The sequence below is a fragment of the Coregonus clupeaformis genome, chromosome 15 (assembly GCF_020615455.1).
Source record: "Coregonus clupeaformis isolate EN_2021a chromosome 15, ASM2061545v1, whole genome shotgun sequence".
Classification (NCBI taxonomy): domain Eukaryota; kingdom Metazoa; phylum Chordata; class Actinopteri; order Salmoniformes; family Salmonidae; genus Coregonus; species Coregonus clupeaformis.
Window position 1 is genome coordinate 26,216,468 of NC_059206.1, and position 13,493 is coordinate 26,229,960.

The following is a 13,493-nucleotide window of genomic DNA, read 5'->3' on the forward strand; positions in this document are numbered from 1 at the left end:
AGAGAAAGGGAGGAGGGGAACAGGACTAGAGGGAAAGGAGAGGTAAAATGAAGGTTAGAGGAAAAGGGTATGTGTTTATATGGAAGGGGGCAATCATAGTGGTATGGATGTGGAAGAGAACAGAGCAGAGCAGTAGTATTGTAGAGGAGTAAAAGCTTTGAGGATGGTGAGGAGGAGCACCAGTATTGAAGAGAGAAGCAGGAGAGAAAAGGAGGATAGGCCAAGGGGTGGGCGGCTGGGGCAGGTGTTGTAGGGCTGGGACGTGGCCAGGGTAATGAGTTTGCTCCGTTGCCAGGTGCATGGGGAGATTAACTCCAGTAGTTGCAGGTGGTGACCCCAAGGCCATGCACCTGCTCCCTCAGTTACTGCAGTTGGGCTCTGCTATCCTACACAGGGGCAACCCGGGTCAGGGCTAGGTCTACTTGGGAGTTGTGTGTGTGTTTATTATCGCCTTAGGGAGTCTCTACATCCTAGGCAGAGGGAGAGCTTTCGCTATATTATGACTAAGTGTTTGCTTTGAAAATATTACAGATATTTAATTATGGATATTGCAGGCTGCGAACTGAATTGTAGACTGTGATAGGTATGGTCCAGGGCAAACTGGTTTAGGCTGTCTAGCCTTTAAGACTGTATTCATCCAGCCCAGTTGGATCCATCTGTAGAATGGCAGGTATAGACAGTACCCATGTCCAATGTTCAGTTGCCAAACATTGTCGACCGTTCCAAAATGTTGTGTCTTGCTGAACACACCCCAGGGAACTGTGTGAGCAGGCAGGCTGTCTGGCGGAGGTGTAGACGGGAGGGTAGGTGTTCCCTCTGGCAGCTCTTTGGTTCCTCTAGGGGGCCACAGTGAATCCCACACCTGGCTCAGTGGCTCTCAGTAGAAATAGGCTTATGGAGCCATTAGCTGACTGTGGAACCATTACCACCCCAGTGCCCCCAGTTTCCCATTGATTGATCACTCTCTCACTATCTTCTCTCTCCCTCCCGCTCTCCCATATCCATAGACTTGATCTAATCCTGACCAATCGTACTGGAGCATTGCAATAGGCTCCACTCCCTCAGGCAGCCTCATAATCAACCCAATTCCACTATCCAGTGTGTGTGTGTATGTGGATTGGGAGGGTGTGCAGTATGTGGGTCTAAATGAATACTATATGACATTTTATGAAACTAGTAGTGGGGGAGGGGAAAGTGGAGTGTGTAAGCAAGATTTCTGAACCATCATTTATGTGTCTGTGTATGTGTGTGTGCGTGTGTGTGTACTGTATGTGTGTATGTGGATTGGGTGTGTGCAGTATGTGGGTCTAAATGAATATTATATTACATTTTATGAAACTAGTAGTGGGGGAGGGGAACGTGGAGTGATTTGTGAACAATAATTGATGTACGTGTGTGTGTAGGCCTATGTGCTGTCTATCTCTGTCTTTAGCTATGCATCTGTGTGTGTGTGTGTGTGTGTGTGCATGTATGCATGACCACAGTATGTGTGGGTCTCAATATGTATGAAAATATGATAATGGTAGAGGAGGAGGGGAAAAGGGAGTGGGTGAAAGAGATAATGTGTGAATAATGTGTGTGTGCTTATAGCTTTTTACTCTTTCTCCATCTTGGCTGTTCACTATGTGTTTGGCATTCTGTGTGTGGTGTCTTCATGTTAATTTAAGTGTGTGTGGTCACTTTGACTAGTGTGTGTAGTGTATTTTGTGTAGTGTGTGTGTAGTGTATTTTGTGTAGTGTGTGTAGTGTATTTATTGTGTGTGTGTGGCGTGTCTCTTTGTTTCAGTGCAGTGGAGCAGATGTTATGGCAGATTTCAGGGTCTTGGAGCCAGTCAAGGAGAAACATTTAACAGCTAGCCTTGCGTGACACCCCTCTATATCTAGCTCCCTCCAACCAATCTACCCCTCTTTATTTATGTACTGATTGGCTATGGGGCTGGGGTGTCTTACTGTTCATGTGTGCTTCTGTCAAGCTTGGTATGAAAAATCTGTAAAGGTGTTTTCTACATGGGTCATTGCATGGCTCGTCATCTGTGTGTTACATTTTATGTGCTTCTTGGACAGAATCCTTCCAGTGTGTGTGTGCATGGGCTTGTCACACACTCCCAGCAGTGTGTCTGTGAATCGGTTCGAGTGCGAAATCTCCATCTCTCACCTCACCTTCAGTGAGTACCTTCATCATCATAGATCATTCGTCAGTCTGCCTCATGTTTTATGTAGACTCAGCTCTTAGCCGGTGACTCTCTTCTCTCTTTATTGAAGCACTCCTTCACAGAGGACACTCAGACCCACATTAAAGCTGAATGAAACTTTCAATCCAAAAGTAGAGAATGCTGTCTGATTCTGCTGCATCTCACTGACTTCCAAGTTCCAAACTCTGAAGTGGTTCTTTGTCAGATAATGTGATACAGTGATGTCATGCGTTTCTGAGTGCACTCTCTTTTTCTTCTCTTGGATATCGCACTGTCGTCTTTTCTTCCCCACTTTTCTCTTTTTCATGTCGCTTTTTCTTTCTGAAAATTCCCTTTGTTCTTAATCTTCACCTCTGTCATGTTTATTCATGCTCACAACCCCTCCCTTACCCCTCTCCCTCTTTTTCCATCTCTCCATCCATCCCCCCTCTCATTTCCCCTGTGTCTCCCTCTCTTCCTTTGTCTGAACTAGGCACTTGATGAGGGCATTCTCCCTGTCTGTATCTCTATGTATATAGTATCAATCCAGACCTTACGACCCCTCCACTTAACCCCTATCACATCTCATATCAATCAACCAAACAATCATCCGCTTAATGAGGTCATATATGACTGGGGATTTGCTGCTCAAAGTACACCACCTACTGCTAATGTTGTCACTGTACCACCACTACTACGAACAGGCCTGATCCTTTTAGTTTGATCAAAGATACAATGATGATTGTTTTATTATTATTTAGGCTACAGTACACAAAATGCAATTTTGTGGATCAGGGTTTGTGGTTACATTGTTCATTTTGAAGTTTTTCAAAACCTTGATATTGTATTGTAAATCATCTGCCCGTTTACAGTGCCTCCTCCACTATCACAACACACACACAGTCTCCGGGCCAGATAGTGCTGTTCTACATGCTGTACAATAGTAATCAATTTACATTTCAAGTTGCTTTATTGGCATGAGATAAGAATGTACATACAGTATTGCTAAAATGTACTTTGGAAATGGAATGATTCATTAACAATATTAACATCCTAAAACAATTATCAAGATTGTCAACGCAGCGACAATCAGTAAAAAAAATAATCAAAGATGGGGTTGTATTAGAAATGAAAATCAGTAAGAAAAAAGTAAATAAAGATACAATGGAAAATAGCGAGTCATCCTCGAGTCATGCAATGGTAGTCATGCTCCAGGGTTAACTGTATTTCTATACTGGGACTCCCAGACGGGGCTGTAGAAGTAGACCGTGTCCTCCATTGATGTGACCTTTAAAACAAAGAGTCAAGCATCAAGGAACATGTCTCTCCAGGTGGTCTGGGGATTCAAGGGATTTTTACAGGAGTGAGTGTGTTTGTGCTTGTGTGTGTATCCCCTCATCCAGTCTAGTCTTGGCAGTACTGGGAGCTGTGGGAGCCACATCATGCATGTGTTTTCACACAGTCTGGACACTTGATTATCGCATTGAATTATTAATGAACCACGTGCTCTCTCTAATCTCGCTCGTTCTCTCTCTCTCTCTCTCTCTCTCTCTCTCTCTCTCTCTCTCTCTCTCTCTCTCTCTCTCGTTCTCTCTCTTCTCCTGTACACAGTGCTTCACCCTCTCTCTGTTGTCACTCTAACTTGGCTGTGTGTATTTAAAGTGTCTATGTGTGTGAGCTAGTGTACATGTCAGGTGGCAGTCACTGTGGGAGCCATAGCCAGCCTGACAGAACACATGAAAGCCACAGAAACACATCAATAATTCACCTTTAATGAAGGACTCAAACGGCCCGCTGAGACCAATGGGGTGGCAATGGATGTATTTCCCCTGTTGTGCGTCCATGGCCTCCCTGAATATTCCTCCCTTCTTCCACTTCTCTGGTTCTATCTAGTGACATAGGCTAGTGAAGAAGATGATTTGTCAGTTACAGTATGGTTAGAGAGTAGGGCTGACCCCATTTAGTCGACTGGTCGATTGTTTGGTCGATAGGCTGTTGGTCGACCGAGATTTATTTAGTCGAGCAGCAGCAAAAAAAGACCCTGTCTGATTTTTCCACAACTAGTCCAATTCATTCCACACATCTGACTTCCCCTTTACCTCCTGAGAAACCAAACATTGCATCCATTTTGCTGTCACATGTGTTCAGAGTTTGTTATAACCAATTTATTAATATGATTATGATATGCTATAGTTCAGGCCCTATTGGTCACGTGCATGCGATGCATACATGTGTCACGTAAAGAGAGCAAGGGTTAAGGGAATAGCTTTGTGTAGCTCAGTTGGTAGAGCATGGCGTTTGCAGCGCCAGGGTTGTGGGTTCGATTCCCACGGGGGGCCAGTATTAAAAAAAATGTATGCACTCACTAAACTGTAAGTCGCTCTGGATAAGAGCATCTGTAAAAATAAATAGGGTTTTTCCTAAACAAATTAGGGATTTCGGTAACATAACTTTTCAGTCAGAAATGCCTGTAATTATGTTGCAGCTTCAGCAACACGGACAGTGCAATAAAGACTGTTGATGTTCTGGGGTGGATAATGCAGCAGGCAGGAGAGACACAACGGGTGCTAGTCACAAAGTCACTCGCTGTCTTTTTTTAAAAACACAGCACAGCAAGTCTGAGCCAGGCCCGGCACAATCAAATCAATTGCGGTCGGACTCCCTCTAGGCATCTGTGTGTCTTAATTATTTCATCAAACAGTGCTCGTAAAGCATCAGACAAACTCAGTGCATATAGTTGATTTGATTAAAACACATAGGATGTGTATATATATGAAAAAATACACGTTTAGAAATTTTGACCAATCCATTGGTCGAAAGAACCAACAACTCTCGGTCGACCAAGATTATTTTTTGTCTGGGACAGCCCTATTAGAGAGGTTTTGAATATGATAGTGATGACTTGTGTTTATGAACGTGTCGGTGATAGTGATGACAGTGTTTATGAATGTGTCGGTGGTAGATTTACATTTTGATTTAAAGGTGTCAATGATTCTTAGGAAAGAATACGTTTGAGAAAGCTATTTTCTGACTTGGCCCTACATCGATTGGGCATACGGTAGTAGGCATATCACACTGCCAGTGGCGGACTGAGGCATTGGTTACACAGTTTATCACCTTAACTGCAAACTTCAACTTCCTCCCTTTGTTGTTGTGTTTTTTTGAAGTAGTTTTTTTTCCCTTCCTGTTAAGTGGAGGGCTGGAGCACTGAATCGATACCATGGTCCGTCTGTTTCAATAGGACAGCTCATCTAGCCAGGGCTGCTCGAGTGCTTCGCTATGCAGCTAGGGAATACCAACGCCCTCCCTACCCCTTCCTCCCTCCCTCCCTCCCTCTCTCCCTTCCTCCCTTCCTTCCTTCCTTCCTTCCTTCCTTCCTTCCTTCCTTCCTTCCTTCCTTCCTTCCTTCCTTCCTTCCTTCCTCCCTCACTCTCTCCCCTCTGTTCCTTCCTTCCTCCTTCCCTCCCTCCCTTCCTCCTTCCCTCTCTCCGTCCATTTCTTGTCCTTCTCCCTCACTCCTGTTTGATTTCTCTGGCCTTATAAAACAGTAGTACATGCTGCTCTGCCCTGATCATACAGGAGAATCCTCAGGAGAACTCAACTGATGTTAATGATGACAGTGATGATTAAGTCAAGATTGCACTCTGACTGTTCAATGCAAAGCAGAGAAATGAGAGACATGCTCAACTCATCTGAGATCTGTGAACATGGTTTTCTTTGTGGTTGTCTTTTCTTTTTCAAGTTTCAAGTTGTATTAGTCTTATGTGCGGGATACACGTGGTATACACGTTATTACTTGCAGGTTCCTTTTCGACAATGCAACAACAATAAGAAATAATAAAAGATAAGAATACGAACATAGAGTAAATGGCTCAGTAGAATAGAATAAACATTTTAGCATACCGGTAAATATAAAACAGGAAGGTACAATTTATTGTCCAATATTTACACGTGTTTTGGGGAAGGGGGGATTGGGCAACAAGTGTTTAAACTGTCCAGTATTTAGCAATCATAATAAGAGTCTGGTAGCAGCAGTTGTGATGTGTGTGTAGCATGAATGTATGTGTGTGTGTGTGTGTGTGTGTGTGTGTGTGTGTGTGTGTGTGTAGATCTGTGTGGATGTGTGCATGAGTGAGTGCATCTGTGCTAAGGTGTGAAGAGTCAGTGCAGGTGGTCAGTCCAGGTGGTCAGTCCAGTTCAAGTGTTTCAAGGTTTTCTTTATGTTTTATTGGTGTTCTTTATTCTCGCTGTATTGGTAATGGTTTGTAAGCGTTCAGCTCGGCACAAGCTTTTCCTGGCACAGTATGTTTACTTTCAATGGGAATCTGTACTTCTCTATTGTGTGAATGTGTTAAAAGCGCTCCTGAAGAAGCACTTCCATTATTGATCAGATCTTCAATGCTCTAACGAACAGTAGCAGTGATGTCTAGCAGAACAAAGACCAGAGAAACTCACTCAACTCACAAGGAATCTCCTGGAAGATCTGCTACTAGGGAATATACTCTAATTTCACCCAACGGCATCCGACGCTCATCCAACACCCATCCGTCATGCTTGAAACTGAAATTCACATATAAGCGACGGTACTTAACTGGCCCGAGGTCCGATTTAAATCCAGACTAGCTGACTGACCCTGACCCTTCCCCTTCTGCTCCTCAGGAGTTGGCAGACATGCGCCACATCCACGCCAAGGTGAAGAAGCAGTACCAGGACAAGATGGCCGAGCTGGCCCACGCCAACCGGCGGGTGGAGCAGCACGAGACAGAGGTGAAGAAACTGAGGCTGAGGGTGGAGGAGCTGAAGAAAGAACTGGGTCAGGCGGAGGACGAGGTGAGCACCAACATACACACATTAATTTATACATGGATACACATACAGTTCCTTCTGTAACTATTGGGAGAGTGAAGCATTTCTTTCTTCTTTTGGCTCTATACTTCAAAATGTTGGAGTTTAAATCAAACAATCACTTTAAGGTTAAAGTTCAGACTGTCAGCTTTAATTTGAGGGGTTTTTCATCCATGTCCGTTTAGAAATTACAGCACTTTTTGTGCAAAAGTATTGGGACAAATTCACTTATGTGTATTAAAGTAGTAAAAAGTGAAGTATTTAGTCCCATATGTATAGCACGCAATGAATACACTTCTACATGAATGTGGATGCTACCATGATGACGGATAATCCTGAATGAAGTGAGTGAGAAAGTTATAGACGCACAAATATCACACGTCCTCCCAAAACAATGCTGTCTTGGGGGTGTGAGATTTGTGCGTCTGTAACTTTCTCACTCGTCATTATTTGAGATTCATTCAGGATTATCTGTAATCATGGTAGCATCCAAATTAATGTAGAAGTATTTAGAAACATTATATTCTTATGCACAATCAAAGTGACTCCAAAATGACACAATACATTATTTACCATTAATTTCTATTGGCACAAAATAATCTAAAACAACCAAAACAAACATTTGTAGTGTCACAAGCTTGATGTAGCCATTGTGTGCTATGAATATGGGACAAAATACTTAACTTTTTGCTACTTTAATACACATATAAGTGAATTTGTTCCAATACTTTTGCTCCCCTAAAATGAGGGCACTATGTACAAAAAGTGCTGTAATTTCTAAGCGATTCACCCTCAAATTAAAGCTGACAGTCTGCACTTTAACTTCATTGTCATTGTTTGATTTCAAATCCAAGCTTTTGGAGTATAGAGCCAAAATAATAAAAAATGCTTCACTGTCCCAACAATTATGGGGGGCACTGTAGATACAGCAGACACTGTGCACATACTGTACACACTGTCAGTAAGTGCTTGTCAATGTTGGGTATTTAGGATTTTGATTGAATACTGATTCTGGGTTTTGAAGTCTGGTGTGACTGATTTGCAATGATCGATTTCGCTCTCTCACGTTCTCCTCCCCCCCCCTTCCTCCCTCCATCTATCCATCCAACCCTCCCACCCGTGACCTCCCTCCCTCCCTCCGTCCCACCCTCTATCTCTCTCTCTCTCGCTCTCTCTCTATCTCTCTCTCTCCCTCCCTCCCTCCCTCCCTCCCTCCCTCCCTCCCTCCCTCCCTCCCTCCTCCCTCCCTCCCTCCCTCCCTCCCTCCCTCTCTACCACTCCCCCCTCCCTCCCTCCTCCCTCCCTCCCTCCCTCCCTCCCTCTCTACCACTCCCCTCCCTCTCTACCACTCCCCCTCCCTCCCTCCCTCCCTCCCTCCCTCCCTCCCTCCCTCCCTCTCTACCACTCCCCCCTCCCTCCCAGCTGGATGAGGCCCATAACCAGACCAGGAAGCTACAGCGGTCTCTGGATGAGCAGGTGGAACAGTCAGAGAACCTCCAGGTCCAACTGGAACATCTGCAGTCCCGGTACGACTGATTCTGACACACGCGCGCACTCACGCACACACACACTTATCATATGCTCTCTCACACACACACACACACACACGCACAAATACACACAGACATATGTAATGCTTTCTTGGATCCCTCTCACACTCCCTCTCCCCTTGGTTCTTTAAAGGGATAGTGTGACATTTTGGCAATAAAGCCCTTTTTTCTACTCACAAAGAGTCAGATGAACTAGCATGCTAGCTGTTCCTATAGACTTCCAGTGATTGCGCAAACGCTAGTTAGCAATGCCTCCAGAAACGACCTACACCTTCCTTCAAACTGCATGCAGAGACATAAAATGGTATCCATGAGTTCATCTGACTCTGGGGAAGTAGAAAAACGTAATTGCCAAAATGTCGCACTATCCCTTTAACCAGGGGAATAGTTCCCACCACGTCCCAGCTTGTCTGTCTGAGATATAAATAGTAATAGTGGTCTTCCAGCTCCAGCCCAGTCTATGATCATAAAGCTAATGTCTAAATCAATACATCAGACCAGGCCAGGTGATCCGGGAAAACCTCTGTTGCATTCTCGGACTGCCAGTATTGTGTGTGTGTGTGTGTAGCTTGTTAAAAGTCCATCCTTCACATCGATTTATCAATCAATTCTCTGTGGATCGTCTAATCCTGTGCACACACGCTCAATGCCACACACACACGCACACATACAAACATACTCCACATAGCCCATACACACATGACCTTTGGCCCCCAGGTTTGTTAACAGGCCTAGGGTCAGGGGTGAGATGCAGATTGCGGGGCGCTGAAGCGTGTGGCTATAATGGCCTGGGAGAAATGGAGAGGGAGATAAGAGATGAACACAACAGAGAGACATACAGACAGACAGACACAGCTAGCCACCATGAGAAAGGTCTCTAGCAATGGGGGACGTTATTGTAACGCTGTTGCCATGGTGCTGTCAGAACGTTGTTAAAACTGAAAGGTCCTGATCCGGAGGTGTGGTGATGTATGTGAGGCATCTTTACACCAGGATCTGGCCTTTAGGCTTTGTGATACAGTGCCGCCAATCTGTCACACTGGACATAAACAACTAGCCACTTCTATGTCTGAGGGGTAGGCCTATTCTACAAAGCAGAATCAATGAGTTAGCCAGCTAACTTGCTGGCTAATTCATTGATCCTACTTTGTAGTAGTATACCCCTCTGGTCTGAAGACTGGCAGCTTAATGGTCCACAAAAACTTTTCAGGAAAATGTGTGCATGTGATGGGAATGCATGTGCATGTGGTAAGAAGGAGTGTTTTTCTTTCTGTGTGTTGTGTTATTTTTCGTGGACCGGCAGGACATTCAGATCTCTAAACACTCGGCTCTCTGAAGGCAATTTGAAAGTGGATCAAATAAAGCATGTTCTTTTCTATTGATTTCCCTTCACTGTAGCAGGCTTGTCTGTTTAGCGCAATCAGGGGGCCAATTCAGACTTCAAATGTGATGCAGGTTGTAGAGCACCAACGTTATTAGCACAACCCTCTGGCTGAACAGTGAGAGGCTTAACACGCACAGCCCCAATTTAGAGCTGTGGAGGTTGACAGCACATTGTGTGTGCTGCCATTTCAAGCTCTCCTCCTCCCAGGTTGTGTGTTTTCTGAGGAGCCGCGTTAGTGGGCTTAACATGATCTGAGAGGTAGATTATATAACAGAAGAGATGGAGTAGGAGAGGAGCAATAGAAAAGAGAGGGAAAGCGAGGGAGAAAAAAACATTGGTTTCATCTATAGATTTAAGATGAAAGCATTTTATTGACATTTTAGATCTTTCTAACCTCAATTTCTCGCTCCTTTCACTCTAACATATAGCCTTCATACTGTATATTCCCACGGAGTGTGTCACATTGCTATTTGATATTGTACCAGCTGTGAACAGACAGAAATAACACATTAGCAGTTTAGCAAGGCTGTTGGCTTTATAGATTAGATTGTTTTGCATTCATGCATTAGTTGCAGAGGGTTTGTTGTCGACAATGTTGTGGAAAGCAATTGGGCCTGAGTTTGATACATTAATTATAGTAGCAGCATGAAAATACAGACTACCCACTGGGCACAGATGTAAGTTAATCGTCTAGTTTTGATTTAATTTCAGTTGTGTTGTCAACTAACGTGAATTCAACATGAAACCAACAAAACATTTCATGTCATTGGATTTAGGTTCAAAGTTGTGTTACAAATCCCATTACATTATTTTGTTGAAATGACATGGAAACATTGTTGATTCAACCAGCTTTTGCCCAGTGGGTATCATTTCTCTATCTCCCCCCTCTATCTCTCTCTCTCTCTCTTTCTCTCTCTCTCTCTCTATCTCTCTCTCTCTCTCTCTCTCTCTCTCTGTTTCTCTCTCTGTTTTCTCTCTCTCTCTCTCTCTCTCTCTCTCTCTCTCTGTCTCTCTCTCTCTCTCTGTTTCTCTCTCTCTGTTTCTCTCTCTCTCTCTCTCTCTCTCTCTCTCTCTCTCTCTCTCTCTCTCTCTCTCTCTCTCTCTCTCTCTCTCTCTCTCTCTCTCTCTCTCTCTCTCTCTCTCTCTCTCTCTCCCTCCCCCACTTCTCCTCCAGATGTACTGTCTCTCACCTTAACATGGCCTTGCTAAGTGTTTGGGCAATGGAAAAGCTTTTAGTCGTTTAGTGGGTGACTGTGGTCAAAACACTATTATGTGTAATTTAGCGCCATTAAAATGATCTCTTTTCCTGTCAGTGAGTCCCCCAGTAGACTAACGTGGCCTGGGGAACAGAGAGGGTCAATCCAGGCCTCTGGCACCATCATACTTGTCACACCCTGGCTCTGGGACTCATTATGTTGAGCCAGGGTGTGTGCATTCTATGTGTTTATTTCTATGTTGGTAGTTCTGTTGTGTCTATTTCTAGGTTGTTGTATTTGGTTGTTCAAATGACTCCCAATCGGAGGTAACGAGTGTCAGCTGTCGGCTCGTTATCTCTGATTGGGAGCCATATTTAAACTGTGTGTTTTCACCTTGTGGTTGTGGGTTTTTGTTCCGTATCAGTCTTTGTCACTGTGGACTTCACGTATCGTCGTTGTTTGTTGTTTTGGTGTTCTATACTTTAATATAATAAAGTCATGTTCGCTCAACGCGCTGCGCTTTGGTCTCCCTCATTGGACGGTCGTGACAGAAAAACCCACCTAAAAAGGACCAAGCAGCGTGTCCAGGAGCAAGGAGACTGGACATGGGAGGAAGCGCCTGGTAAGGAGATCGAGAGGCTGGCGATGGCCCAGGTGGGCAAATCGTGGTCCTGGGAGGACATGCTCGGGGGCAAGGGACCTTGGGGGAGGATCAAGGCCCTGGCGAGAGAGGAGCAACGGCGTCAGCAGGGCCATCGTCGGAGGGACGAGAGGCACATGGCTTGGGCGGCTGGGCAGCAGGAGGCTGCCACAGGGAGACGTGGAGAGAAGGCTACCGGATTACGGGAGCCATTGGCGAGTAGAGGGAGGGAAGCAGTTGAGGCACGGCGTGAGAGACTGAGGTGTGTTACCAGTCCGGTCCGGCCCGTTCCTGATCCCCGGTTAAGGCCAGTGGTGTGTGTTCCCAGTACGGACCGGCCTGTTCCTACTCCACGCACCAAGCCCACGGTGTGCGTCGCCAGTCCAGCCCGGCCGGTTCCTGCTCCACGTACTAAGCCTACGGTGTACGTCGCCAGCCCAGCCCGGCCTGTTCCTGCTTCTCGCATCAAGCCTACGGTGTGCGTCGCCAGCCCAGCCCGGCCTGTTCCTGCTCCACGCACAGAACCTACGGTGTGCGTCGCCAGCCCAGCCCGGCCTGTTCCTGCTCCACGCACTAAACCTACGGTGTGCGTCGCCAGCCCGACCCGGCCTGTTCCTGCCACTCGCACCAAACCTACGGTGCGCGTCGCCAGCCCGGTCCGGCCTGTTCCTGCCACCCGCACCAAGTCTACGGTGCGCGTCGCCAGCCCGACCCGGCCTGTTCCTGCCACTCGCACCAAACCTACGGTGCGCGTCGCCAGCCCGGTCCGGCCTGTTCCTGCCACCCGCACCAAGTCTACGGTGCGCGTCGCCAGCCCGACCCGGCCTGTTCCTGCCACTCGCACCAAACCTACGGTGCGCGTCGCCAGCCCGGTCCGGCCTGTTCCTGCCACTCGCACCAAGCCAAGGGTGCGAGTCGTCAGCCTGGTCCAGCCCGTTCCTGCTACTCGCACCAAGCCAGGGTGCAGTCGTCGGCCTGGTCCAGCCCGTTCCTGCTACTCGCACCAAGCCAAGGGTGCGAGTCGTCAGCCTGGTTCAGCTCGTCCCTGCTACTCGCACCAAGCCAAGGGTGCGAGTCGTCAGCCTGGTTCAGCTCGTCCCTGCTACTCGCACCAAGCCAGGGATGCGAGTCGTCAGCCTGGGGAGGCCCGTTCCGGCTCCACGCATCAAGCCTAGGGTGCGTTTCGTCGGCCCTGTCCGGCCCGTTCCTGCTCCCCGCACCAAGTCTGTGGTGCGTTTCGTCAGCCCTGTCCGGCCCGGTCCCGCTCTCTGCACCAAGTCAAGGGTGCGCTTCGTCAGCCCGGTCCGGCCCATTCCTGCTCCCCGCGCCAAGGCAGTGGTGCGCGTCGTCAGCCTGGTAAGGCCCGTTCGTCCTCCACGCACCAAGCCAGGGGCGCGTGTCGTCAGTCCGGCTCCGGCCAGCGGGGCTAGACAGGACCAGGGGTACTTTTGGGGGGTTGCAGAGGAGGTGGGGATCAAGGCCGGAGCCAGAGCCACCGCCGAGGAGGTATGCCCGCCCAGCCCTCCCTTGTTTAGCCCGTATTGAGGCGCGGTCGCAGTCCGCGCCTTTAGAGGGTACTGTCACACCCTGGCTCTGGGACTCATTATGTTGAGCCAGGGTGTGTGCATTCTATGTGTTTATTTCTATGTTGGTAGTTCTGTTGTGTCTATTTCTAGGTTGTTGTATTTGGTTGTTCAAATGACTCCC

The 13,493-nt window shown here is 46.9% G+C and overlaps 1 protein-coding gene across 2 annotated transcripts in view; it reads left to right on the forward strand.

Annotated features, from left to right (window-relative positions):
* LOC121582308 (coiled-coil domain-containing protein 102A) overlaps positions 1 to 13,493 on the forward strand; it is an 84,037-nt gene that overhangs the window by 64,914 nt on the left and 5,630 nt on the right. For both annotated transcript variants that reach the window (XM_041898023.2, XM_041898024.2), the window contains 2 exons: positions 6,831 to 7,001; positions 8,439 to 8,542. In XM_041898023.2, coding sequence (XP_041753957.1) covers positions 6,831 to 7,001; positions 8,439 to 8,542 — 275 coding nt within the window. The remainder of the gene's footprint in view (positions 1 to 6,830; positions 7,002 to 8,438; positions 8,543 to 13,493) is intronic.